Here is a 27,627-nt window from a genome sequence, read left to right on the forward strand (position 1 = left end):
GAGCCTAGTCTCACTTCTAACCGGATCTGGGACTTAGGTGCCTTTTCAGCAATGACTTAGGGATTGTAGTGGCGGGCAAATGCAGGATCCGAAGTGAAATAGGAAATGATGTAAGGCTTTTAAGCAGGGGAAAAAATTGATCTGATTTTTACTCTAGAAAGATCACTCTGGACTTAAACTCCAGGCCTCAAGCCATCCTCCCAGCTCAGCCTCCCAAAGTGTTGGGATTACAGGCATGCCCAAGAAAGATCACTCTGGATGCAGTATTGAATAGTATTTTTCAAATTATGGGATCATGACCTATTAGAGAGAATCTTGAAATTAGCACATTTTGTTACAACCAGTTTTTTTTTTTTTTTTTTTTTTTTTTTTTTTTTGAGACAGTCTTGCTCTGTCGCCCAGGCTGGAGTGCAATGGCGCGATCTTGGCTCACTGCAAGCTCCGCCTCCCGGATTCACGCCATTCTCCTGCCTCAGCCTCCCGAGTAGCTGGGACTACAGGTGCCCGCCACCACGCCTGGCTAACTTTTTGTATTTTTCATAGAGATGGCATTTCACCATGTTAGCCAGGATGGTCTCGATCTCCTGACCTCGTAATCCGCCCACCTTGATCTCCCAAAGTGCTGGGATTACAGGCGTGAGCCACCATGCCTGGCGACAACCAGCATTCTTTTAAAATAAAGTAGAATAAAATGTTTAAGAAAATATCACTGTGCTTTGTGTGATGTTAGGGTAGGTATTATTAGTGAAAAACTGTAAACGTGTACATGAGGGTACAGTCTTAAAAAGTCTTTATGAGCCAGGTGCAGTGGCTCAAGCCTGTAATCCCAGCACTTTGGGAGGCCGAGGTGGGCAGATCACGAGGTCAGGAGATCGAGACCATCCTGGCTAACACGGTGAAACCCTGTCTCTATGAAAAATACAAAAAATTAGCTGGGCATGGTGGTGGGCACCTGTAGTCCCAGCTACTTGCGAGGCTGAGGCAGGGGGATGGCATGAACTCGGGAACGGAGGTTGCAGTGAGCCAAGATCGCGCCATTGCACTCCAGCCTGGGGGACAGAGCGAGACTCCATCTCAAAAAAAAAAAAAAAAAGACTTTATGACTCTGGGTCATGGCCAAAAAGAAGTTTGAAAGGCCACTGGTACAAGGATAGATTAGAGAGGATGGAGCAGGACCATTTAGGAGATGGTTGCAGTAGCAAAGCAAGAGGTGGCATCGGGCAGGGTCGTAGGGGTCCCTCAGACTCCATGTGGCAGAGTTGGTTGGAGTGTCCAACATGGGACAAGAGGTGGCACTGACAAGGGTGGTGGCAGTGTGGGAGGTGGGAGGGAAGAGGCGGGGGTGGCTCCAGTCAGTTTAGGGTTGGTCATTAGATGGGCTGGAGTTGCTGCTATTCATTGAGAGCTGGACATAGGAGAGGGGCAGGATGGGAGAGAGTGCATTCTGTGTTACTCAAGCTCACTTAGCAATGTGCGTACCCAAGCAGGTCTTGGGCAACCAGGCCCACAGCTGCCTGTCATCCTCTTCCTCCTCCTCTTCTTCTTCCCCCTTTTACTCATCTTTGCCCCTGGGCCCCAGCAGGTGTGTGTCCTGGGCCTGCACCTGGCCAAGGAGCTGTGTGAGGTAGACGAGGATGGTGACTCCTGGCTGCAGGTAACCCGCAGGCTCCCCATCCTACCCACCCTCCTCACCACTCTAGAGGTGAGCCTTCGCATGAAGCAGAACCTGCATTTCACTGAGGCCACACTGCATCTGCTTCTCACCCTGGCTCGCACTCAGCAGGTAGGAGGCCAGCCCGAAGGCAGGAGGCAGCGTCCTTGCTTGCCTGGGTGGGTTCTGACAATCCCAGAAGCTGTGATCTAGCCTGAGAGCCCTACCTACTCTGGGCAGGGCAGGGGCAGGCTCCATCTCATTCCCTGTCTTTCCCTCCTCCCAGGGAGCCACAGCAGTGGCTGGAGCTGGCATCACCCAGAGCATTTGTTTGCCCCTTCTGAGTGTGTACCAGCTGAGCACCAACGGCACAGCACAGGTGAGTGTCAGGAGCTTGCCAGGAGGCCCAGCCTGGCCAACCTACAGTTCCAGTTGAAAAGTGTCCTCCCCTACCTTTCCCCGGAAGTTGCTTTCCTCTTAGTTGCGAAGAATCTTCCCTGCCCCCAGGCGGATCTCTAGCAAAAGAAACACTCACCACTAAAAGGCACCGCCTGGCCTTTGTGCACTACCTCTGGGAGATGGGATGGATTCTTCCCGTTGCAGGTGTGAGGAAGACTAAACCAGATTGATAACACATCCCTGGACCAGGCCTCTAGCCAAGGCAGCTGTCCTCTCCTGTCATTCCCAAAGACAGTGTGTCATTGTGACTTCTCTACCCCTGCACCACCAGACCAGGACTGGGAGAAGGGAAGTGGGTGGTTTGGGGGCTTGATGGGGCCTCAGCACCCTGCCCTCTGTGTCCCTTGGTTATTTCTAGTTTAACAGATCTCTCCTAACTTCAAAAGAGTAGTCTTCACCTGAACCTCTCTCTCTCATGAGAGTCGTGAAGTATTTGGTCATCTAGCCCAGCTACCCCTTAGAGGAAGCATGTAGGGGCCAGAGCAGGGCAGTGATATGTCCAGGTTCGCATAGCTCATCAGTGGCAGACCTGAGTCTGGAACCCTGGGTCTTGTGTCTCAGCCTGGTGCTCTTTCCTTGAATCTGCTGGCCTTGGCCCCTTTCTGGCCCGGGTGGCCAGGCAGTGGCTGTGTCTATTCTGGGAGATCTTTTCCTTTCAGCGCAGCTGGGCTGCCTTATTTGCTGTACTACAAGGAGGTCCTGCCTCTCAGCAGGGTTCCTGAGCTTGTCTGCTGTTTGTGTCTTAGACACCTAGTGCCTCTCGGAAGTCCCTGGATGCCCCCTCTTGGCCAGGAGTCTACCGCCTGTGCATGTCCTTGATGGAGCGGCTGCTCAAAACTCTGCGCTACAACTTCTTGACTGAGGCCCTGGACTTCGTGGGTGTCCACCAGGAGCGGACCTTACAGGTGAGGGGCTGCCTGCATCGCAGGGGTGGGAGTTTCAGGGTAAAAAGGGTTCTGGGCCATTCATGGGGCAGGTGGGTGTGGAGCCTGGGCCTCAGTAGCGGAGGGTTGTCGATGCCTTCATTTCTGAGATGCTCTAAGTACTCTGCTGGCTCACTGGCCAGCCAGTCTGCTGGGGGATGGGAACGGTCTCGGGTCAGAATCCTGGTTGTACCACTAAGCCATTTATTTGCCACCTCAGCATTTGGGGGCCCGGGACGTTTCCTCTCCACAGGAGGGTAGGTGTGGGTATGTCAGGTCCCTCAGCCATCCCCATCTATCCCTGATGTCTGCTTTCCTCCCAGTGCCTCAACGCAGTGAGGACAGTGCAGAGTCTGGCCTGCCTGGAGGAGGCGGACCACACCGTGGGTTTTATTCTGCAGCTCTCTAACTTCATGAAGGAGTGGCACTTCCACCTGCCTCAGCTCATGCGTGACATCCAGGTGGGGGCCCCAGATGGTGTCTTAGAGTCTGGGGTAATGCTTGGAGACAGGCTGTGAGCTCTCGCTGGGGCACCCCTAGTGAATTGCAGGATGTTCCTAAACGGGGGCTTTTCCCTTGGGGAGCAGAGGGTTTGCTGTCATGTGCTTACTCTGGCTAAATGTTTCCTTCCATAGTCAAGGGCAGCCATGTAGGTTAAGAACTTGGACTTTTATCAGTTAGATCTTGGTTCAGATCCCTTAAGAATACACCTGGGGCTGGGCGTGGTGGCTCACGCCTGTAATCCTAGCACTTTGGGAGGCAGTCAGGAGTTCGAGATCAGCCTGGCCAACATGGTGAAACCCTGTCTCTACTAAAAATACAAAAATTAGCTGGGCGTGGTGGCACGTGACTGTAATCCTAGCTACTTGGGAGGCTGAGGTGGGAGAATCGCTTGAACCTGGGAGGCAGAGGTTGCAGTGAGCCAAGATCGAACCATTACACTCCAGCCTGGGTGACAGAGCAAGACTCCGTCCCAAAAAAAGAGAAAAAAAAAAATGGCCGGGTGCAATAGGCTCACGCCTGTAATCCCCAGCACTTTGGGAGTTCAAGGTGGGCGGATCATAAGGTCAGGAGCTCGAGACAAGCCTGGCCAACATGGTGAAACCCCATCTCTACTAAAAATACAAAAATTAGCTGGGTGTGGTGGCATGCGCCTGTATTCCCAGCTACTCAGGATCGGGAGGCTGAGAATCGCTTGAACCCAGGAGGTGGAGGTTGCAGTGAGCCGAGGTCATGCCACTGCACTCCAGCCTGGCGACAAAGCGAGACTCCGTCTCAAAAAAAAAAAAAAAAAAAAACTAAACAAAACCAAAAAAACACACACAACTGGAGGTGGGAACCAGCTGGAGAAGGGGTGAGGAAAGAACACAGGCTCCAGAGCCAAGCAGGCTTCTCTTATCTGCTGGTTGTATGACCTTGGCCAAGTCACTTCAGTTATTTGTAACCTTTTATTCTTTTCCTATAAAATGGAATCAGCCATAATCCTCATCTTCTTTATTTTATTTATTTATTCATTTTGAGACAGAGTTTTGCTCTGTCGCGCAGGCTGGAGTGCAGTGGCGTGATCTCGGCTCACTGTAAGCTCCGCCTCCCGGGTTCACACCATTCTCCTGCCTCAGCCTCCCGAGCAGCTGGGACTACAGGCGCCCGCCACCACGCCTGGCTAATTTTTTGTATTTTTAGTAGAGATGGGGTTTCACTGTGTTAGCCAGGATGGTCTCGATCTCCTGACCTTGTGATCCACCTGCCTCGACCTCAAAAGTGCTGGGATTACAGGCATGAGCCACCGCGCCCGGCCTCATCTTCTTTATTTTAGGACCTTACAATATACCAGGCACCTAGCTGGGTCTCAAGGAGACAGTCCAGTCCTGAGCCCTGCTGGCCCCAAGTTTGTAGCCCTGAGTACTTAGTGGCTATAAGGGCTTTAAGCTGGAAAGTGGCCAGGGGAGCACGAGGGAAGGAGAGAAGAGCAGCAGTGAGTGAGAGAAGCGCGTGGGTGTTACATGGAGGGCTATTGGTTTGGTCTAGTTGGGTGACTGGGCTGCTGACAAGAGAATCCCCTCATCTCTCCTGTGTCTCTCCCAGGTCAACCTGGGTTACTTGTGCCAGGCATGCACCTCCCTCCTGCACAGTCGAAAGATGCTGCAGCATTACTTACAGGTAAGCGTCCTATGCCATGAGGGCCTGGAATACCTCACGCTGGCTTCCCGAGCTCCACCTTCATTTCTTGACTCTCCTTAGAACAAAAATGGGGATGGCCTCCCCTCGGCCGTTGCCCAGCGAGTCCAGAGGCCACCGTCTGCTGCTTCTGCTGCCCCCTCCTCCTCCAAGCAGCCCGCTGCTGACACAGAGGCATCAGAGCAGCGGGCCTTGCACACAGTCCAGTATGGCCTTCTCAAGATCCTCAGCAGGACGCTGGCAGCCCTACGCCACTTCACCCCAGATGTCTGCCAGATCCTGCTGGATCAGGTACTGGCCATCATCTGTTCAGCACCACCTCCCCTAAAGGCTCTGCTCTGCTGTGTACCAAGAGCTACCTGGGGCCTTAACTGGGTCCTGGATGGCTCTTGTCTTTTCTCGCAGTCCCTGGACCTTGCTGAATACAACTTCCTGTTTGCCCTGAGCTTTACCACTCCCACCTTTGACTCCGAAGTGGCCCCCTCCTTTGGGACCCTTCTGGCCACAGTGAATGTGGCCCTCAACATGCTTGGAGAGGTAAGTTGGTTCTGTCAGACACTGTCCTCTCCCCCCGGCTCCTCCCCCAGCCTCCCACTTCCCAGCCGACCTTGGGCATGGTACCTAGCCTCCTGAGCCTGCTCCTCTCTGTAAACTGAACATGACCGCACCTCTGAGAATTACTGTGAGGATTAAATGAGGTAACTGATTAAATTTGCTTAGTGCAGGACATGCAGGTAGGAAGCTCTCAGTAAGTGGGAGCTGTTCCTGTTGTCTTAGTTTTTTACCCTTGCTTCTCTTCAGCTGGACAAGAAGAAGGAGCCCCTCACCCAGGCAGTGGGGCTCAGCACACAGGCAGAAGGGACCAGGACGTTAAAGTAAGCGCTCTTTCTGGGATTTGATAAGGGGCTGGGGCAGTCATGGGCCCACTATTCTCAGGCTTGGCCAGCCTGGCCCTCTGCAGCAGTGCCAAAAACCTGTGTCTCCTCCCAGGTCCCTTCTGATGTTTACCATGGAAAACTGCTTCTACCTGCTCATCTCTCAGGCAATGCGGTACCTTAGGGACCCGGCTGTGCACCCCCGGGACAAACAGCGGATGAAGCAGGAGCTCAGCTCTGAGTTGGTACGGATGGATAGGGATAGGAAGGGCTGGGCCAATAGGGCCAGAGCCCTGTGGGGTCCTGCCTGGTAACCCCCAAGGGTCAGAACAGTGGCCAGATGTGCTGAGCCTCACCAAGCCACTTTTTTTCTTGTAGAGCACGCTGCTCTCCAGCCTCTCACGCTACTTCCGCCGGGGTGCCCCCAGCTCCCCTGCCACTGGTGTCCTCCCCTCGCCGCAGGGCAAGTCCACCTCTCTCTCCAAAGCCAGCCCTGAGAGTCAGGAGCCTCTGATCCAGCTGGTGCAGGCGTTTGTCCGGCATGTGCAAAGATAGGGCAGTGCTGTGCTGCCCACCTGCCCCTCTCCACCAGCCTACACTGCACCCTGGCTGGCAGGGGTGTTGCCGGCTGCCAAGGCCTACACAATGGAGGGCACCTCCTGTCACCCCCCTCCTGGAGTAGCCAAGACTCCAACCACCGCCCACTGACGTTATTTTTATACTAGATGAAGAGGTCAACAGCAGGCATGGGGAGCCGAGTCTTCTGTGCTCAGGTCCTCACGCTGCAGACGCCCCCTAGAGGAGCTTTCCTTCCCTTCCAGCATTCCCCACAGCACGGCCGGCCAGGGGAGAGGCGGCAGCCCACCAGAGGGCTCTATGCACGGATTTCAAACCTGTTTTCCATGCTCTGTCCTTGCAGTTTTGGTAATTCTGTGGCCTATTTATACAAATATTAAAATCCTGTTTATAGACAGCTGTGTGATGTTTAACTTCAAAGCCCAGGGATGACAACCTGGCTCTCAGAACCTAGAAAACTCCCCTGGCCAGGCGCCTGGGAGTGGGGCTGCAGCCTCAGGGGAAGGCAGGTACTGATGGATGGCCAGTTCACCAGCATCTCCTCATTCCTGTCCTTGAGCTGAGGGTTAGGCTGGGTGGGCGCTGTCAGATACTCCCTTCCTTGGCCTGCACTGGTCCTGTCCCTGGCCCTGCTTTCGTTGGCCCAGTGGGCTGAGCTCATCCCTGGGTGAGCCTTTCTTGAAGCTCTGTGCCTTCCTATTTATAGCCCTGTGCCCCTGTCATCCCCCGATCCCCTCTTCAGAAGCCCCAGCAGTGGGGCCTACTGGCTGTTGGCCTTCTCAGGACCGAAGTCAGAATGCTAGGTCCTGCTAGGGGCCATCTAAAACACAGCCACCACTTAGGGCTTCTAGAATCAGGCTGCCCGGGCTTCAGTCCCTGCTTGGCCGCTTGCCAATTGTGGTCCCTTGAGGAGGTGACTGTCTTGTTGATCTCATCTGTGAAATGTGGACACCGAGAACGGCGTGAGAACCCACGGCACAGGGGCACGTGCTGGGCAAAACGCCCGACCTGCAGACAGCACTGACCGCTACCCACGTCTTGAGCTTGAACTGTCAGGTGCATTCTACAGTCCGCTCCACAATCCAAATTTAGGAAACTTTTTCTTAGGAATAAAACGTTCCTTGTGCGGCTTTATGTCCAGGAACAGCACTGCCCTCTGAGAGGCACAGGCCCCACGGAAGACAGGGAGGGCTGCACTTCCCAACTTAGAGAGCTGGGGGCCGGGGCAGCCGAAGGGCCCCTGCTCACTCTGTGGAAGAGTGGGGCAGAGGGTGAGTCTACCCTTCCCTTTCCCACCCTCAGGGCCAGGCCCTGACAGGAGCCCAGGTGACTCGCACACAAGGAGGGTTTATTGGCTAGAGAGCAAACGCAGACAGAAGTAAAAACACCAGATAAAAAGTGAGTGTGGAGAGGTGGAGGCTGCGGCCGCTGGACTTGGCTTGAGCCGTGAGGGGTGGGAGGGGAGGATAGCACCGGAAGATGCTGCTCCGGGCCCAACACCAGCCCTGGCCAGGCTCTCCCCTCCCAGGGGCAGCACCCAGTCCCCAGGGGCTGCCAGAGCCCTGTGTGCCTTGCCGCATTCCCCCGACAGCTTTTGGCAACTGAAAGGCAAGGCTCTTGCTGAGTGCACCTGGGGCTTCCTGCGCCCATCTGCGGCGGCCCCACCCTGGCCTAGGTGCTGAGTGCAGCTGCTGCAGACAGCCCCTCCCTCCTTAGTGGAGCCGGGAGAGTGGGGTGCTCGGGGATGCAGGCAGGGGCAGGGGCTCCAGAGCCGTAGGTCAGAAGCAGGGCTGGGGGAGGGGTGGGGCCATTCAGCCTCAGGCACCCTCACAGCTAGGTGACTAGGAGCAGGGACAGAATGGGGTAAATTCTTCTCCCCACTCTGAACAGCTGTGTCACCAACAAACAAGTTAAGTGGCAGGGCTGCGCCCATCCTCTCCTGCCCAGGCCAGAATGCGGGGGGATGGGGGGCCTGCCTAGCTGAGCAGTTCCAAGTAGGTGACAGGGACCTTGCCCTTCTTGTTGCCTCTCTCGCCAATGAGCCAGTCAGGGTCCATGCCAGGCAGGCTGTAGACAGTGATGAGCTGCAGAGATGGCAGTAGAGGACGGTCATGGCCTGGCCAAGGGTGGAACTGGCCCCAGGACTAAGTGGGGACAGAGCTGCCACCTCCCCATGGCCCGTGGCATGTGCTACACCTTCAGTGGCTGGCGCTCATCTCACTTGCTCCACAGAGACCCAGCAGAGCAGGGATTGCTTCCTCAGAGCTGGAGATGCCCTCTTTAACCTGCTGGTCCCTGCTTTCCCAACAGGGCCCCTCCAGGCCTCATGTGCCTGATCCCAGCGCCCAGGCTGCTCCTCACCCAGCCCATTCCTGCCCCACCTTGTGGCACCAGGCCCACCTCATCAGCCAGCAGGGCCAGCTCACTGCTGTCGGCTGCCTCGTAGTCATAGAGCACCCGAGCTTTGCGGGTCCCACTGGCAGGGGGGGCCACCTCTTCCAGGCAGAGCGAGGCCTCCCCCGGAGGGGCCAGGCTGGCCACAGAGGGCACCACAGGCATAGTGGCCGCAGCGGTGGTGGGTGAGGTGCTGCTCAGGGGTGGGGAGGCAGGCTCTGTGGTGCCCACGAAGGTGCCTGGAAATCTGGAGAGGAGGGATACATCTTAGCAGGTGGGAGTCCCAGAAGGGACCCCAGAGGCAAACTCTCCTCCCCAGCCCCAGGAGCCCCACTCCAGCCCCAGCTACTCACATGGCACCCTGGGAGCTGGCAGCACAAAGGGAGAAGCAAAGCAAGGGAAGGGTGAGATGGCCCCACCCCCTGGTCCCTGCCATCCTCCCCACCCAGGCATTCCCTAGAAACCCTCAGGGGCTCCAGGGGACTCAGCCATCAGTAAGGCCCTCCACCTTCATACACATGAGGTGCCCGGGCCCAGAGTGGGTTCTGGCAGAGCCCTCCAACCCAGCTTTGTGTCACAGGACTTGCCCAGAGGAGCTCATGCTGCCCACGGACGGGGTATGGGAGCCAGGGGGCCCCAGTGGGCTCAGCAGTGCTGGCCCCGCACCTGCCCAGCTGCTTCTGCAAGTCCAGCATGTGGCGGTAGCACTGTGCGTAGTAGGTTGTCTGAGACTTGACGAACTCGTGGAGGCAGCGCAGGTGGTTCACCTGTGGGGAAGAGGCCAGAGGCTGACTTCTAACCTCCCGCCCTCAGAGCAAAAAATTCCATCCCCATCCCCGTCCTCTACCAGACCTTGCTCCGGCATTCCAGGGTGCCCTGCCCCTGTGCCCACACCCTCCCCGGTGGGACTTGCTCTGTGAGGGCCATTCTGGGGCAGCCCTGCTGACCTTGTGGTTCAGGCACACCTGGTGCCTGCTGAGGGTTGGGCTTTAGTGAGGGTGGGCAGGGGGACTCACGTGAGTGCTACTGATTCCCTCCAGCAAGAGACGGGTCACTTCTGCTTGCCGGTCAAACTCTGTCTGGGCCACGCGGAGCTCCTGCTCAGCCTGGGCAGGGCAGGGCAGCCATGAGCACCCACGCACCACCCACCAGCTTCCCCGCAGTCTTCCCCTGGAGCCTACCTGGGAGCCGCCTGTCCCTTTCCCCTGGGAACACAGAGAGCCTTCTGGGTCTATGCCTGACTTCACACCTGGAGCCCCAACCCCAGAGAAGCTAGAGCCCCACTCAGGACCCCACAGGCAGCTGCAGTGACAGACCCTCCATCACCCATCAGAGAAATCCACCCAGCAAGTGCATCCTGAGGGCCTACTGTGTGCTACAGGGTATTGTGGAGAAAACATTTCCCCACAGAGGGGAAACTGAGGCCCAGGGAGGGAAAGCAGTAACCCCTCCACAGTGGGTGTGGGGCAGAGTGAGAAACAGATCAGACCCCACAGCAGCAAGTGTGCCTACACCCCACCACCCCTTCTTCCCCGAGCCCAGCCCCCCAGGCCCCAACTTACCTTGTCCACTTCATCATTCCAAAGCTGTGGAGACGGCAGCAGGAGTGGCCAGCAGGGGAGGGGAGAGGAGGACAGCTGGACCCTAGAGCCTGTGCCCCGCCCCAGCTCCCAGACTCAACTTCTGCCCCCCTGCCCCTCTGCCCCACCCTCCCAAACAGGAGCTGAGACTGGGCCAAGGCCCGGCATGGGAGCTGGGGGCTGGCGGTCCCAGTCCCTCTAACATGCCTCATGCAGGAGGGGAGCAGCCAGCAGAAGTCCTGCTTATATCTCTCCTACAGTGTCAGCCCCAGACTCTTTAGTGGGGTCTCAAGAGAGACTGAGTGTCCCCACCCCATCTTGACTGTTGGCTCAGGCTGGTGGGCTGGGAGGCAGAACTGTGTGACCCTGGGCCAGTCACTGAACCTTTCTGTCCTCTGGCAGAGAAAGGCAGCCTCGTGCCTGAGTCACACTGGGACTCAATGGCAAAAGAAAAACAGGGCAGTCTCCACCCTCTAGGATGTTTCTCCTTCCACTGGGCACAGGGAGGAGGCGGGAAGTGGCATCCAGACCCTGAAGAAGAAAGACGCTGCCCGGCCACGACCAGGAGACCCAGCGCTCCTGCCGCTTCCGGAGATGACCCGAGACAACAGCCTGAAACAGGGAATGCGGACCCAGGCCAGTATGTGTGGCCCACCCGTGTGGCCCCCATGCTGCTTAGGAAGTCCCCGTCCAGGAGCACTGGAAGTTGCTGTGAGAGCCAACTAGGGTTGGCGGCCTGAGGAACAGTCACCCAGCCACAGAACGACGGCACGAAAGACATGAGGCAGCATGCTCACGAGAGAGGTGAGGGTCTCACCCCCAGGGGCGGGAAGGAGAGAAAGTGGGCAGACAAGGTGCAGCAGTGGTGACAAGCATGAGGGAGAGGTGTGGCCTAGTCCCCAAACTACACAGGAAACACCAGACTTCCCAAGAAAGCTTAAAAACCAACAGACACCATGACATGCGAAGACTCCACGATCCTGTCCTCCCCACCTCCTGCCCCAACTCCCCCAGGGGCGCTGCCTAAGCCTCCTCAGAACAAGACATGCCCTGCTCCAGGACCTCTGGGCCTTAGCACAGCCTCAGGCCCTCCCGCCCCCCAGGCGCTCTCCAGGCCTACACCGCCGTCCCTGCCTCCTGTCTTTAGGGGTCTGTGAACTCCGGAAAGGCATGGCCAGGCCTCCTCCTCTATCCTCAGGGCCTCCCCAGGGCCTGGCATTCAGAGACAGCAGGAGGTGGAGGGGCCCTGGGGATGGGACAGGTGCTGCCCTGAGTTCTCCACACTACTCAGTGCAGCTGGCCCTGCCGCCAGCTCCAGCATTTTGCAGAGGGAAACAAGTCCAGCTCCATGGCCACAGGGCACCCGGGCCAGGCCATGAACAGAGGTGGGGGCTGCTGCCCCTCCCCAGTGTCTCAGGACTGACCTGATCACATGGCAGTGCCCCCACCTTACCCGCTGGCTTCTAGCTCCTGTGGCAGTCAGAGGCAGTGGCGTGGGACGTGGGGAGAGAGGAGGACGAGGGGTGGGGTGGGGGTGGGGTGCGCTTACCGCGGAGGCGCTGGCCGAGAGAATGTAATTACGAGGTCTAGTCTCCTGAAAGTCAGGCACCGTCTGGCGGGGAACAGAGTTCATGTGGGAAGGGGGTCACCCTGGGCCAGGGCCAGGGTCGAGGTCAGGAGGCTACCCCAGAGTCTTGCACAAGGAGATGCCAGGAGGCCTGACCTCAGGGACAGGGGGATACAAACACAACACAAACCCCCTTCTCCCAACTCCAACCACCTGGAGATGAGGGGCCTAGGGACTTGGAGAGTCCAGACAAAGATCAAGTGGCTGCAGGCACTGGAGCCCAGGAGAGCAAATGCGGTGAGGAGATGGCCGAGGCTGCCTGAGCAAGTCACAGGCTGGGCTGTCCCCTGCCAGGGGCCACAGCCCCCTCCTCCCCAGACCAGTGGCACTCAGATGCCCCAGGGTCCCGCAAACACAGCCCACCCCAACCTGGGATGGCTTTTTCCATCCCAGAATCCGCACACCACATCTCTCGCTCCTGCATCAAGGGCCAGGCCCCTCCCGACAATGAGGGTGGACAGATGGATGCATGGGCAGACAGAGTGACAGGCGTCCAACATTTGCAAAAAGCTGACTCACAGGCCCCAACGCCTGGCATCCCCCCTAAACCAGAGGCCCTGCACAGTAGAGGCTCTGGCGGGGAGACCAGCTGCTTGCAAAATGCCCCAAGGACGTGGGCTGGCCACGGCACCGTGGGTCCACGGGCAAGATGGGCAGACCGGAAGCAGCACAGCGCGTGGGACAGGTATACTCACATCTCCCTCACACTGAGCCAAGTTACCCAAAGCAGGACGGAAAGGAACAAAAACAAAGAGTTAGTGAGTCCACAGCGCAGGCAGGAGCAGGCCCCCCAGGCCCCAGTGGGAGGGGACACCAGGCGGTCGGGCGGAGGGAGGCACCACAGCCTGCCCTCCTGAAGAGTCCTAACATGTGCGTGCTTATGGGGACAGAGCTGTGGAGCTTGAGTCCTCTGGAATGCTGTTCCCGGGGTTGCCCAAGTCCTAGCACTAGAAAGGGTGGCCTGGCCCAACCCCAGGATGTGAGGTTGTCCAGGCCCACCAGGTTAGGGAGAGGTCACACCACTGCAATGACTAAGGAAAGGCTCCCCTGGCCTGGCTGATGGAGAGAGTGTGTTCTAGCTGAGTTACTCCAGAGACATAGTCTGGCCCTGAGTGATGGGGGAGACTGTCCTGTTCAGGTGCCTTAGAAGAGGTCATCCCAATAGGCACAGGTCACCCTAGCCAACCCCAAGATTGAAACAGCTACACCCCTGCCTCTGATCTAGACCCCACACACTTGAGTGACCTGAGACGGTTCTCGCCAGGGGCAGTGCTGGCTCTGGGGCCACACTGTGGGAGGGGGACGCAAGGTGCATGGGCAGCTGTGAGCCCAGGCTAGGCCTGGCCTCCCTTGGCTAATCACCTGGCAGCCACAGGTAGCCATGTCCCTAGCAGGCCCTGGGCCTGGGAGTTCCCTCTGAAAGGTGTGAGGCAGCCTTTAGGCCCGGCACCCCCGAGCAACCTCTCGTGCCAGGAGGGTGTTCACCCTTGGGCCCAGCTCCTCCAATCCTGGCCTCGCCCTGGGCACATTGTCCCAGGCTGCGTCCCATTGACCCAGCCAGGCCGAACAGGCCTCAGTGAGCTGGGAGTGAAGGGGGCGCCAGATGGCCCAGGCCCTATCCAATCTCATGGGGCCCCTCAGACACAGCCCTGAGCAAGCGGGCGGGCAGTCCAGCTCCCAGGTTTTCCACACCATCGTGGGGGCGCCTGAGCACAGGGACCCTGGGCCTGACGTTCAAGCAGCAAGTAGTAGAGTTAGTAAGAAGGTGCCATGCCCGGGCAGAGCCGGGGACAGAGCCGAGCATCTAGGAGGGCAGGGCAGGGCATGCAGGAGACTCCAGCTGCCTGGCGGGGTGGTGCACCCAACTGGGGGCACTGCTGCTCCACCCACACCGTAGATGTCTCCCCGGGAACCAGAGCTCGGGGGCCACCAAGGCTCCCTTGAGGGCAGGGACAGAGAGGCTCAGCCCAGCAGCCCCCAGCCAGGCATCTCCAGCCAGGGAGAGGGGAGAGAGGTCATGCCAAATACCAGGTCCCTTCATGCCGCCACCCCTTGGCTCCAGCCAGAGCCTGGGCCAGGAGGCCAGCGGGGAGCGGGGACACCTACCGTGGCTTTGGCTTCTGCAGCCTTGGCCTTCTTCAGCCTCGCTTTGCAGGCATCCAAGTCCAGACGCCGGTTTTGGAGGAGCCGCCTCTCCTTCTACAGGGCAGGGCATGGGGACAGTGAGACCCTGGGCTGCCCTGGGAGACCCTGAGCCATGCATGGCAAGATTGGTGCCAGGGACCATCAAGCCAAGACAGGGAAACTGAGGCCCAGAGATAGGAGGTCACTCAGTCCAAAGGAGCCCTCTCTGGGGAGGCCTCAGGAGTTTTGTAGCCCCAGCACTGGAAGAGAGCCTGTGCTCAAAGGCTCTGAGGAGGGAACTGCCATGGTTACCAGGAAGCGGAATAGTCCCAGGGCCCTCACCGAGATGGTCTTCCAGTCCCCCTCCAGGAAGTTGCGCAAGGGTGTGAGGAAGCTGATGGAGGCCGTGTGGATAAAATCCCTCTCTGCGGCTCCCAGTTGCTTTTCAGCTTCTGCCACCTTGATCAGTGTCTTCCCTGAGAAAACAGAGTTGAAGGGTGAGGAAGAAGGTCAGGCTCAGGCTACTCTGATCTACAAGCAGCAGGAGAGGGCTCAGGAAGAGCTTGCTGAAGAACAAGGGCCGGGGTGCTCAGTGCAGAATGCTTTGCCTGGGAAAAAGCAGAAGCAACCTACACTACACCATCAACTGGGGACTGACACATAAACAATGCGACAGCCAAAATATGAAACACAATGCAGCCATTATAAAGATGTGGGTTAGACTTCCAGAATGTCAGAGAAAGGAGCTCAACAAATCCCCTCCCAAAAAAAGTAACAATAAAACTGGACACCACACCAGGTGCGATGGCTCACACCTATAATCCCAGCACTCTGGGAGGCCGAGACGGGAGGATCACTTGAGCTCAGCAGTTCGAGACCACCCTGGGCAACATAAGGAGACGTTATCTCTTTGAAAATAAAACAAATTGAAAGAAAACTGGACACAATTGTCAAAAACATCCATTTCTGGACTCTGCAAATTGACCAAGGCAAAAAACAAATTGAAAAGCATTTAATCAAGAAAAACTACTGGGCTGGATGCTGTGGCTCACATCTGTAATCTCAGCACTTTGGAAAACCAAGGTGGGCAGACTGCTTGAGCCCAGCTGTTCAAGACCAGCCTGGACAACATGGCAAAACCTCATCTTTATAAAAAATAAATAAAAAATAGTAAGAAAAATGAGCAGCGCCTCAGAACCTATGGGGCACTGTCAAGTGAACCAACATATGAGTAACAAGAGTCCCAGAAGAGGAGGAGAAAATAAGGCAGAAAAAATATCTGAAGAAACAATAAGAGGCTGGGCGTGCTGGCTCACGCCTGTAATCCCCATACTTTGGGAGGCCCAGGCAGAAGGATCATTTGAACCCAGGAGTTTGAGGCTATAGTAGTAAGCTATGATTGCACCACTGCACTCCAGTCTGGGTGACAGAGCAAGATCCTGTCTTTAAAAAAAAAGAAAAGAAAAGAAAAGAAAAAACATGGTTTGATTCATCACATACAAGAGAGCTACAATAAGATGAATTGTCTTCTCATTAGAAACAATAGAAGCCAGACAGCAGTAAGATAATATATTCAAAGTAAAGAAAAAATTGTTCATCCAGGAATTCTATATATAGCAAAACAATCCTTCAAAAGTGAAGGCAAGGCCAGGTGCAGTGGCTCACGCCTGTAACTCTAGCACTTTGGGAGGCCAAAGTGGATGGGTCACTTGAGGTCAGGAGTTCGAGACCAACCTGGACAACATGGCAAAACCTCGTCTCTACTAAAAATACAAAAATTAGCTGGGTGTGGTGGTGTGCATCTGTAATTCCAGCTACTTGGGAGACTGAGGCAGGAGAATTGCTTGAACCCAGGAGGCGGAGGTTGCAATGAGCCAACGTCACACCACTGCACTCCAGCCTGGGCAACAAGAGCAAGACTGTCTTAAAAAAAAAAAAAAAAAAAAAAACAGATACGGCCGGGCGCGGAGGCTCACACCTGTAATCCCAGCACTTTGGAAAGCTGAGGCGGGCGGATCACGAGGTCAGGAGTTCAAGACCAGCCTGACCAACTTGGTGAAACCCTGTCTCTACAAAAAATACAAAAACTAGCCAGGCATGGTGGCAAGCACCTGTAATCCCAGCTACTCAGGAGGCTGAGGCAGGATAATCGCTTGAAACCGGGAGGTGGAGGTCACAGTGAGCCAAGATCGCACCACTGCACTCCCACCTGGGTGACAGAAAAAAAAATCCAAAGATACACTTTAAAGACATGAATGGGCTGAAAAAAGTACACCATGTATGCAGTAACCACGAGAGAGTTAACATGGCTATACTACTACCATACAAAATAGACTTTAAGACAAAATAGTACTAGAGACAAAGAGTAGTATTTTATAATAAAAGAGTCAATTCATCAGGAAGATGCACAAATATAAACATACAGACCTAAGACAGTTCCAAAATACATAAGGCAAACACTGACAAAGAGAGAAATAGACAATTCAATAGTAATAGTTGGAAACTTCAATATTCTGCTCTTTTTTTTTTTTTTTTTTTTTTTTTGAGACAGAGTCTCGCTCTGTCTCCCAGGCTGGTGTACAGTGGCGCACTCTTGGCTTACTGCAACCTATGCCTCCCGGGTTCCAGTGATTCTCCTGCCTCAGCCTCCCGAGTAGCTGGGACTACAGGCGCGCACCAGCATGCCCAGCTAATTTTTTGTATTTTTAGTAGAGACAGGGTTTCACCGTGTTGGCCAGGCTGGTCTTGAACTCCTGACCTCAGGTGATCCAACCACCTTGACCTCCCAAAGTGGTGGGATTACAGGCGTGAGCCACCATGCCCAGCCTCAATAGTCTACTCTTGATAATGAATAGGACAAGACAAAATCAGCTAGGACATACAAGCCCTGAACACTATTAACCAATGTGGCCTCGCTGACATCTATACAGCACTGCACCCTCAACAGCATAATATAACATCTTCTCAAGTGAACCTAGGACATTCCCCAGATAGACCATATACTAGGTCATGAAACAAGTCTCAATAAATTTAAAAGGATTAAAACAATACAAAATATGAGGCTGGGTGTGCTGGCTCATGCCTGTAATCCCAGCACTTTGGGAGGCTAAGGCAGGCGATCACTTGAGATCAGGCGTTTGAGACCAGCCTGGCCAACATAGTGAGACCCCCGTCTCTATTAAAAATACAAAAAATACACCGGGCATGATGGCTCACACCTGTAATCCCAGCACTTTGGGAGGCCAAGGCAGGTGGATCACGAGGTCAGGAGATCGACTATCATGGCTAACACGGTGAAACCCCGTCTCCACTAAAAAAAAAAAAAATTAGCCTGGCATGATGGCGGGTGCCTGTAGTCCCAGCTACTTGGGAGGCTGAGGCAGGAGAATGGCATGAACCCGGGAGGCGGAGCTTACAGTGAGTCGAGATTGCACCACTGCACTCCAGCCTGGGCGTCAGAGCGAGACTCCGTCTCAAAAAAAAAAAAAAATTATGTTAGGTAAAAACAGCTAAATGCAAGAAACAACATGTCATATGATTCCATTTATATAAAATGTTCAGAAAAGAAGAACTTATAGGGACTGAAAACACGTTAGTGGTTGGCTGGCTGGAGGTGAAAATGGGGCTTGACAATAGACATGAAGGACTTTTGGGGTGTGATGGAAATGTTCTTTAAATTAGACTGTGGGCCGGGCATGGTGGCACACTCCTGTAATCCCAGCACTTTGGGAGGCCAAGGTGGGAGGTCGCTTCAGCTTAGGACTTTGAGATCAGCCTGGGCAACATAGCGAGATCCCCATCTCTACAGAAAAATATAAAAATTAGAAGGGCATGGTGGTGGACACCTGCAATCCCAGCTAATCAGGAGGCTGAGGTGGAAGGATGCCTTCAGCCCAGAAGGCAGAGGTTGCAGTGAGCTGAGATTGCACCACTGCAATCCAGCCTGGGGGACAGAGCCAGACCCTGTCACAAAAAAGATAATAGAAAATAAAAAATAAATAAGTTTGGCTGGGCGCAGTGGCTCACGCCTGTTATCCCAGCACTTTGGGAGGCTGAGGTGGGTGGATCACCGGAGGTCAGGAGATCGAGACCCTGCCTGGGTAACATGGTGAAACCCGGTCTCTGCTAAAAATACAAAAATTAGCTGGGAGTGGTGGCGGGCGCGTGTAATCCCAGCTCCTCGGGTAGCTGAGGGAGGACCCGGGATGCTTGAACCCAGGAGGCGGAGGTTGCAGTGAGCCGAGCTTGCGCCACCGCACTCCAGCCTGGGTGACAGAGTGAGACTCTGCCTCAAAAAAAAAAAAAAAAAAGTTAGATTGTGGAGATGTTTGTACAACTCTGTAAATTTACTAAAAATCATTGAATTATACACTTAAACACATTTTATAATATATAGCTTATACTTGGATAAAATTTTAAGATGAAAAAAAAAAGATGGATATGGTTCTATAAATGCTTCAGTGAAAAGATACCTGTAATATGATGTCAAGTTAAAAAGTCAGGTTCCGGCCGGGTGCACTGGCTCATGCCTGTAATCCCAGCACTTTGGGAGGCCATGGCGGGCAGATCACCTGAGGTCAGGAGTTGGAAACCAGCCTGGCCAACATGGTAAAACACCTTCTCTACTAAAAATACAAAAAAGTTAGCCAGGTGTGCTGGTGGGCACATGTAATCCCAGCTACCTGGGAGGCTGAGGCAGGAGAATGGCGGGAACCCGGGAGGTGGAGCTTGCAGTGAGCCAAGATCGTGCCACTGCACTCCAGCCTGGGCGACAGAGCGAGACTCCATCTCAAAAAAAAACAAAAAAACCAAAAACACACATACACACAAACCAAAACTGGTTAAGAGAGGACTCCATTTTTTACTCTTTTTTTCTGCGTAGAGTTTTTACATTTAGAATGAATTCAGGTATTATTTGTATAATTTTTTTTTAAGTAAAAAAAGAAAGTGAGGGAGGGAGAATCAGAGCTAAAGACCATGACCCTAGTTCCTGGCTGTGAGGCCTGCTCACCATAGGGGGTGGTCGGCCCCAGCTCACTGGCCGCGTCTGCCATGTACTGAGCCAGCAGCTCCCCGTTGGTGACCCTTGAGGGGACCTTCCTGTCCAGCTTCTCATACAGGAACTCCTCCACTCGGGCACCTGTGGGGAGACAGCAGCCAAAGCCCCAGGGCTCCTTAGTTCAAGCCCAAAAATGAAACAGAAACAGACCCAGACCCAGCCCTGCCCACAGGTGCACCTGGCCTGCTGACTTCCAGAATATTCTCTTGCTCATGCCCAACCCTGAGACTGTTGTGATTGACCCAGCACTATACAGAGGAGGAAGCCAGGGCCCGTCCACTTCTCCCTTATTAATATGATTACAGAACATAATACATGCTTGCACAATTCTCTGCTCCTGGCACCCAAAAGTTATCTGGCCCCTCAATGAGCCACAGAGTAGATTTACAGGCAGACACACAGCACGACCCGGAGCCACCCTACTTTCCCCGGAAGTCCTGCAGGTCGCTTCTGCTTGACCTTGGGGGCCTGCCTGGGTGTGCTCCAGGCAGTCCCTTCATCTCTGGGCCTTGCTGACCTCTTGAAAGTGACCAGGTTGGGCCGGACACGGTGGCTTCTGCCTATAATTCCAGCACTTTGGGAGGCCAAGGTGGGTGGATCATTTGAGGTCAGGAGTTCAAGACCAGCCTGGCCAACATGGTGAAACCCCTTCTCTACTAAAAATACAAAAGTTAGCTGGGCGTGGTGGCGTGTGCCTGTAGTCCCAGCTATTCAGGAGGCTGAGGCACGAGAATCGCTTGAACCCAGGAGGCAAGGGTTGCAGTGAGCCAAGATTGCACCATCGCACTCCAGAATGGGCGACAGAGCAAGACTCCATCTCAAAAAAAAAAAAAAAAAGAGAGTGACCAACCAGGTGTGTGTTCTGCCTGCCTCTTCTCCCACATGTGTTTTAGCTTCCAGGCATTTTAACTCTTCTGTGCAAAACTCAGTATTTCCACTGCCCTGGAGTGTCTGGCAGCCCAACACAGAGTCCCCCATTTTCTTTTAACTGTCCCTCTTCAACAGCCTCGAGCCCAAGAGTCTAGCTGAAACCCTGGCTGCAGCCCCGCCCCACCTGTGCCACAGCAGGGCCAGGTCTCCTACTGTATCCCTGCCCCACGACTGCATCCCTGCCCCACGACTGCATCCCTCCCCGGGCCCACCAACACACACTCACTGGGGTTGGGCTGCAGCAGCACCTCTGTCTGCCTCAAGATCTTCTCTGTCCAGTTCTTGGTGCTGTCTGCCCGGGCCAGAAGGTTTTCAAAGTGGGCATCAAGCTCAGTCTTCTCAGCCTGGCCAAATTTCTCCTCCGTGAACTACGCAGAGGGGAAGGCCAAGGGGTGGGGAGGGCTCAGAAGGAGGTGGGGGAGTGGTGGGGAAAGGGAGGACTGCCCCTCCCCACCAGCAGGAACCCAGGCAGTCCCCAGGGTCAAGGAACTGGCCCCAAGGGTGATACTGTGTGACCTGGCAGGGCCTCACTGTTTTCCCCTTTGTGAAATGAGGTGGCTGGGCCAGAGTGTGGGAATCACAGCTTCTTTTGGAAATCCAATGAAAGCTACACTCTCTCACCACAAAATTGCACATTCATACACAATCTGGCACACAGCTTAGTGTGGGGAGGAACCCTGGAGAGGCCAGCCCTAGGGTCCTTTGAGCCTGACTCTGAAGGAGAGGACTTGGTAGAAAGTGCTCAGGACAAACAGGGGAGGGAGCAGGGTCTGGGGTTATCAGGGGGCTCCATGGGCAGCTGGGAGCTGCTAGGGAGAGGGTGCCAGAGGAGGGAGGGGAAGAACCCAGGGTCAGGGTTCAGAAGGACCTGATTCAAGTCTTAGTTCTGCCACTGTCAAGCTGTGTGACTTTGGGCAAGGGGCTCTGCCTCTCTGAGCATTGGTTTTCTGAGCTGAAAAAAGGGAATAATAGCACCTCCCTCATAGGTTATGAGGATGAAAGAGGAAAGATGTGGGTTAGACATAAAGACTGGGTCTGCTACAGTGCTGCTGCCCCACGTAAGGCACCGGTGCTATGAGCTAATGGGTGCAGAGACGTCTGGGAAGGAAGGGGAATGCAGGGAGGGAGGATGGCCAAACGGTTGGCTTTGGCCACCTGGTAGGGTAGACGGAAACACTGCCAGCCTATCAGAGCCAGCAGCTGGGCACACCCAGGGCTCGGATGTTGCATGAGTCCCCATCAAAGCTGGCAGAAGCCATGGGGGCTACCTAGGAACAACCAGAAACTGGTCCAAGTCCTGGCCCCTCTTATCTAAGAGGGTCCTGAAACACATGTCCCCATTTTCCAAACAGGGACACCAAGGCCTTCTCCAGCTAGGGGAAAGGGCTTGCCCAAGGTCACAGCCAGGGTGAAGACCTGCAGGAGTAAGGTAAGGAACAACAAACACTGCTGGCCAGCCCTGTCCTAAGGGTTTCCTCATGACCTCATCAACCTCTAACGCAAGGAGGGCTGTTTCCCATTTCACAGATGCTGCCACTGAGGCTGAGCAAGGGGCAGGGCCATGCAGGAGTCAGTCAGCCATGAATCATCCCTGGCTGCAGTCGGCTCCAGCTGCGGCGGGAGGGTGGCGGGCTGGGCGGCCACCAGGAGCTCAGCAGCCATCAATTATGTAGCAGAGCTTGGGTTTCTCCCTGCAAGGCTGGGAGGGCCCAGCTGCCAGGGGTATGGCCTCAGCTCCTGCCTGGGGCCGGCTGCTCCTGGCCTCCTCCTCCCTCCCCCACCCTGGCTGGCTCTGCCTCCTCTTCCTCCTCACACTCCCCAAAATGAGACCTTCCAGAGCAGAGGCTCAGATTTCCTCGGCCCATCGTGGCTCTATCACCTCACCCAGTCCTTTGAGGGGGGTGGCGTTCACCCCATTTCCCAAATGAGGAAACCAAGGCTCGAAGAGGCAAAGTCTCCCTTCTGGACCTGAGAGCCCCTGCCTGGAGAATGCAGATAACAGGATCTAGCTCATTGGCTATTTGGCCAGCACACAGTATGGGGCTGATACATGTTAGCTAGTATTATTATCACCATCATTAATGAAAAGCCTTGGCTGGGTGCAGTGGCTCATGCCTATAATCCCAGCACTTTGGAAGGCCGACGTGGGCGGATGGATTGATCCCAGGAGTTCAAGACCAGCCTGGGCAACATAGTGAGACCTCATCTCTACAAAAAAAAAAAAAAAAAAAAAAAAAAGGCCCGGCGCAGTGGCTTATGCCTATAATCCCAGCACTTTGGGAGGCCGAGGCAGGCGGATCACGAGGTCAGGAGATCGAGACCATCCTGGCTAGCAAGGTGAAACCCCTTCTCTACTAAAAATACAAAAAATTAGCTGGGCGTGGTGGCGGGTGCATGTAGGCCCAGTAACTCGGGAGGCTGAGGCAGGAGAATGGCGTGAACCTGGGAGGCGGAGCTTGCAGTGAGCCAAGATCACACCACCGCACTCCAGCCTGGGCCACAGAGGGCGACTCAGTCTCAAAAATATATATATATTAGTCTCAATAAAAATATATATTAGCTGGGCGTGGTGGCACCCACCTGTAGTCCCAGCTACTCAAGGGGCTGAGGTGGGAGCCCAGGAGGCGGAGGTCCCAATGAGCCAAGATCATGTCACTGCACTCCAGCCTGGGTGACAGACCAAGAACCTACCTTAAAAAAAGAAAGATTTTGGGAGGCCGAGGCGGGCGGATCACGAGGTCAGGAGATCAAGACTATCCTGGCTAACATGGTGAAACCCCATCTCCACTAAAAATGCAAAAAATTTGCCGGGTGTGGTGGTGGACGCCTGTAGTCCCAGCTACTCGGGAGGCTGAGACAGGAGAATGGCATGAACCTGGGAGGTGGAGCTTGCAGTGAGCCGAGATCACGCCACTGCACTCCAGCCTGGGTGACAGAGCGAGACTCCGTCTCAAAAAAAAAAAAAAAAAAAAAGAAAGACAGCAAGCAAGCCGGGCATGGTGGCTCATGCCTGTAATCCTAGCACTTTCGGTGGCCAAGGCAGGTGAATCACTTGAGGTCAGGAGTTCGAGACTAGCCTGGCTAACATGGTAAAACCCCATCTCTACTAAAAATACAAGAATTAGCATGACGTGGTGGTGGGGGCCTGTAATCCCACCTACTTGGGAGGCTGAGGCAGGAGAATTGCTTGAACCGGGGAGGTGGAGGCTGCAGTGAGCTGAGACTGTGCCAGCCTGCGTGACAAAGTGACTCCGTCTCAAAAAAAAAAAAAAAAAAAAGGCCAGGCATGGTGGCTCATGCCTGTAATATCAGCACTTTGGGAGGCTGAGGCCGGAGGATCACTTGAGCCCAGGAGTTTGAGACCAGCCTGGCCAACGTGGTGAAACCCTGTCTCCACTAAGTAAAAAAAAAAAAAAAAAAAATTAGCCAGGAGTGGTGGCAGGTGCCTATAATCCCAGTTACTCGGGAGGCTGAGGCAGGAGAATCACTTGAACCTGAAAGGTGGAGGTTGCAGTGAGCCAAGATTGTGCCACTGCATTCCAGCCTGGGCGACAAGATGAGACCCTGTCTCAAAAAAAAAAAAAAAAAGGAAGGAAAGAAGAAAGGAGAAAGGGAGGGAGGGAGGGAGGGAGGGAGGAAGGCAGGCAGGCAGCCTGGCCGGCCTCCCTCACATCCCTCCTCAGCTCTCAGGAGCTACCCTGATGGTACCAAAAAATGTGCACCTCAATACCTCCCCTCCTTACCAAGGTTGACAGCAGCACACCCCACCCCGCCCTCCCTTACAGGCCACATCTGCCCAGGTGAGAAGTTCTACCAAGCTTTCCCAAACTAGAGGGCATCCATCCCATGTCCACTGCAGTCTGCCTAGCTCCATGATGACGATGCCACCACCTCTCTGGATTTTATAAGTATTACTTCTACCACTACTATTATTATTACTGCAATTACTACTAATAGTATTAGTACTATCACTCCTCCTGCCCTCTCCCACCCCCACTGGCGTCTTGTCCAAATCTGCCTTAGGTTTTCTTGCCTTGGTGCCCTTATCTGGGCTGCTCCTGCCACTTGGACCAATGTCACAAGCCCCTCCCTACTTTCTGGGCACAGTTCAGGGGCCCTCCATGTAGGAGACCATCCCAGAATGACCCATACAAAAGGGATCCTGCCCTCTGGATCCTCATCTCAGGGCCAAGGCCTTGTTCCTTGCTGGACCGGGGAGGCTCTTAAAGTTGTTTCTTGTACCTGCAGGGACTGGGAGGTTCCTGAGCCCATCACATGTATTGATCATAAAGAACCCCTCTCCCATCCCTCCTGGCTGTCTCCCATCCAGGCCAGCTTGGTCTCAGGCAGAGCCCCTCTGTGGCTTCTCCTGCCAGGTCACATTTCAGGCCTCTCTATCCCCTGGGCCTGCCACTCTGCCCCAATCCTGCCAAGGGGAAGGGGTTTTGTGCTGGAGTCCAAGGCTGCTCCCAGGAAAATGGCAGCAGTGGGGTGGGCGTGCAGAGCAGAGAAAGCCTCTATTTATAAAGCTCTCAGCTCCCTCCCTCCCACCCCGAGGCTGGGGCCTGACTGCTGGCTCCCACTCCAGTAACAGTGACCCTATGGGGCATCCTCCACCAAGCAGAGCCACACCTAGGCCCTGCTCTGCCTAGGTCCTGAGAGCCCTGGCCAGGTCAGGCAGCAGGGCCCCAGCCCTAGCAGGGAACTGGCAGATCAGGTTCTTCCCAGATGTGGGAGATAGTGTGGTTGCCATACCAACAGCAGAGTGGGTTCCCCCCTCCCAGATGGACTGGGGCCGTCCAATTCGAGGGGCTCTGGGATCCTGGCATCTCCACTAGGGCTGGGGCTGCCCACCAGACTTGGAACACATTAAGCAGTGAATTCTCGCTGGGATGCTAATCCTCAGCGGGACACAGCACTTTCTAGTAAACATGACTACATGGGTTGCTGGCTGGGTGTGGGCTCCTGGGGAGGGGAGTGCCCGGGTTGGGGGTGGGGAGAGAACTGTACTCAACAGAAACAACAACGATGACAACGACAAAGACAAGACTACAGGACCTGCTCCCAGAACCTTGGGATGGGCCAGCCCCGAGCCTGCAGAATCCCACTGAATCCCATAACCACGGTGTTACACCAGATTCACAGAAGGGGAGGGCGGGGCTCTGAGAGAAGTGACTTGTCCAAGGTCACATGCTGCACAGGTGCAATATTAACCACGTTGACACCAATAATGAGGTTGCCTTTGGTGAGCACACATATGCAGAGTCCCACAGAATCCTCGCATCTGTCCTGGGAGGCAGGAATACTGATCCCATTTTTCAGACTGAGAAACTGAGGCCCAGTGAGGTGAAGGCCCCTCCCCCAAGGTCACAGGAGGACACATTCCCACCCACACCTGACCCTAGGTCTTCCCATGATGTTGAGTTGCCTGTTTCTCTCTGCCCCTAAACGGATAGGACTTCTTCCAATCTCAGCAACGTGGGCCTGCACAGCTTCCCAGCCAGACCCCAGCCCTCTCCCCATCTCCCAGGCCTAGGGACGAAGGAAACAGACCTCCCGTGGAGCAGAAAAGAAACAGCTCCTGGCTTCCGGCCTGACTATCCAAGCGTGTGAAATGGCCATGAGGGACTCATGGCACCAGCCGCCCATTGCACAGGTGCGGAGACTGAGGCTCGGAGAAGGGGTTGTGGAGGACGCATGAGTCCCTGGGCCTGGGACCCAGGTCGCTAAATGCCCCGCCAGGCGCCAGTCACTGCTGGACAAGGCCAGGGAGGTAGCACCCAGCCGGTGCCTCCTCCCCTCCTCAGCCGGGCAGGCGCCAGAGGAGCAGGGTAACCGAGCCAGCCCAAAGGGTGGGCACCGGTGCCTCGCCCCAAGCAGCAGGGCCAAGGCCCGGCTCGGGCCGCACGGGCTCTCTCCCTCTTCCGGTCAGCAAGGGCTCAGGGAGGCAGAGGTGTGCCCGCGGCGGGGACGGGGGCAGCAGCCCGGGAGGGCCTCCCCGCGTCCCCAAGCGTCTGCCGCAGGGTGCTCCCTGCCCGCCGCACATCCGGGCCCCTGGCGCACGGCGCGACGCCAGGCCTCACCTGCACGGCCCGGGTGAAGAAGATGCCCGCGTCCGACGCCAGCTTCTTCATGTTGAAGTCCATGGCGCGCCCGCACCGCCGCCGCGCACGGCCCGAGCGCAGCCGGCAGCCCCCGGCCCAGCCGCCGCCGTCAACCGCACCCCGCCCACCTGCTGCGGGGCACCGGCCCTCGGCACACCCGCCTGCCCGCCCGCAGCAGCCGCCGAGCCAGCCCGAGCGCGCAGGGCGGGGCGCGGAGGCCGCGGGGCGGAGCTAGAGGGGCGGGGGCGGAGCTGGCGGTGCCGGGGCGGGGCGGGACCGCAATGGGGCGGAGCTAGAGGTGCGGGGGCCGGGCAAGGGTCGGGCGGGTTGGCGGAAGCCGGGCGGAGTCGGAGGGGGCGGGGAAGGGGCGGGGCGAGAGGGCAATGGGGCGGAGCTACATGGGTGGGGGCGAGGCCTTGGCGCGGCCAGAGCGGGGGTTGGTCCGGGCAGCAGGTTGTCCCGCTGGGCAGTGCTCGCTGCTGCCCGCATGCGCCTGCCGCCGCCGCTTGGGCCGGCCTCTTTTTTTCCTTTTACTAAAATTATTAAAACTGGAACACATGCGCTCTTAGATGATTGCAGGTACACACCATAATTACATATTATTTTCCATCTTACCAATGCTTTTCAAAAGTTTTAATTGATAAATATATATTTACAGCCTACAAGGTGATGAAATTGTGGAATGATGAAATCAAGTTGACATATCCATCACCTCACCTACTTTTTTTTGTGGTTAGAACACTTCAAACCTACTCTTTTAGCAATTTTGAAATATGCAATACTTTTTTTTTTTTTTTGTAGACAGAGTCTTGCTCTGCCGCCCAGGCTGGAGTGCAGTGGCGCGATCTTGGCTCACTGCAGCCTCCACCTCCCAGGCTCAAGCGATTCTCCTGCTTCATTCAGCCTCCCGAGTAGCTGGGACTACAGGCGCCCACCAACATGCCCCGCTAATTTTTTGTACTAAATTAGGAGAGACGAGGTTTCGCCATGTTGCTCAGGGTGGTCTTGAACTCGTGATCTCAGGCAATCTGCTTGCCTCAGTCTCCCAAAGTCACTAAGTGACTGAGTAGTCACCAATATGTGCAATAGATCTCTAAAATGGGCCTCTCTTGCTTTCTCCTCCTGCCACCCAGGCCTGCTGCCTCTC

At 55.5% G+C, this 27,627-nt stretch overlaps 2 protein-coding genes across 6 annotated transcripts in view; one reads left to right on the forward strand and one right to left on the reverse strand.

Annotated features, from left to right (window-relative positions):
• NUP188 (nucleoporin 188) overlaps positions 1–7,059 on the forward strand; it is a 55,882-nt gene extending 48,823 nt beyond the window's left edge. For both annotated transcript variants that reach the window (XM_002820283.6, XM_054521179.2), the window contains exons 35-44: positions 1,583–1,783; positions 1,938–2,030; positions 2,857–3,015; positions 3,357–3,494; positions 5,119–5,193; positions 5,275–5,502; positions 5,617–5,748; positions 6,013–6,086; positions 6,202–6,331; positions 6,465–7,059. In XM_002820283.6, coding sequence (XP_002820329.2) covers positions 1,583–1,783; positions 1,938–2,030; positions 2,857–3,015; positions 3,357–3,494; positions 5,119–5,193; positions 5,275–5,502; positions 5,617–5,748; positions 6,013–6,086; positions 6,202–6,331; positions 6,465–6,641 — 1,407 coding nt within the window. In that variant the 3' untranslated portion in view covers positions 6,642–7,059. The remainder of the gene's footprint in view (positions 1–1,582; positions 1,784–1,937; positions 2,031–2,856; positions 3,016–3,356; positions 3,495–5,118; positions 5,194–5,274; positions 5,503–5,616; positions 5,749–6,012; positions 6,087–6,201; positions 6,332–6,464) is intronic.
• A 934-nt stretch (positions 7,060–7,993) lies between these two features.
• SH3GLB2 (SH3 domain containing GRB2 like, endophilin B2) lies at positions 7,994–26,684 on the reverse strand. 4 transcript variants are annotated; one of them, XM_054521180.2, is made up of 12 exons: positions 26,460–26,679; positions 20,603–20,744; positions 19,399–19,527; positions 14,730–14,863; positions 14,370–14,462; positions 12,186–12,248; positions 10,619–10,642; positions 10,073–10,162; positions 9,723–9,823; positions 9,410–9,424; positions 9,063–9,303; positions 7,994–8,746 (listed from the first exon to the last, which is right to left on the reverse strand). In XM_054521180.2, exons 1-12 carry the CDS (start codon positions 26,520–26,522, stop codon positions 8,639–8,641), a joined length of 1,203 nt encoding a protein of 400 aa, XP_054377155.1. In that variant the 5' UTR covers positions 26,523–26,679; the 3' UTR covers positions 7,994–8,638. The 4 variants fall into 4 exon arrangements, with proteins under 4 accessions (XP_054377155.1, XP_054377156.1, XP_024107623.1 ...); XM_054521181.2 differs by lacking the exon at positions 12,186–12,248 and having other exon boundaries at positions 26,460–26,684; XM_024251855.3 differs by lacking the exon at positions 9,410–9,424 and having other exon boundaries at positions 26,460–26,684.
• Between the last annotated feature and the right edge of the window lie 943 nt (positions 26,685–27,627).

Source organism: Pongo abelii, chromosome 13 (assembly GCF_028885655.2).
Source record: "Pongo abelii isolate AG06213 chromosome 13, NHGRI_mPonAbe1-v2.0_pri, whole genome shotgun sequence".
Lineage (NCBI taxonomy): Eukaryota > Metazoa > Chordata > Mammalia > Primates > Hominidae > Pongo > Pongo abelii.

Bases quoted from the DNA above. Each gene is read 5' to 3' on its own strand.
- SH3GLB2 (XM_054521180.2), bottom strand. From the start codon at position 26,522: ATGGACTTCAACATGAAGAAGCTGGCGTCGGACGCGGGCATCTTCTTC. The intron at 10,643-12,185 runs GTAAGCGCACCC...CCGTCTCCACAG, and splicing joins TCTCGGCCAGCGCCTCCGCG to CTTTGGAATGATGAAGTGGA. The intron at 10,163-10,618 runs GTAAGTTGGGGC...TGCCCTGCCCAG, and splicing joins GGAATGATGAAGTGGACAAG to GCTGAGCAGGAGCTCCGCGT.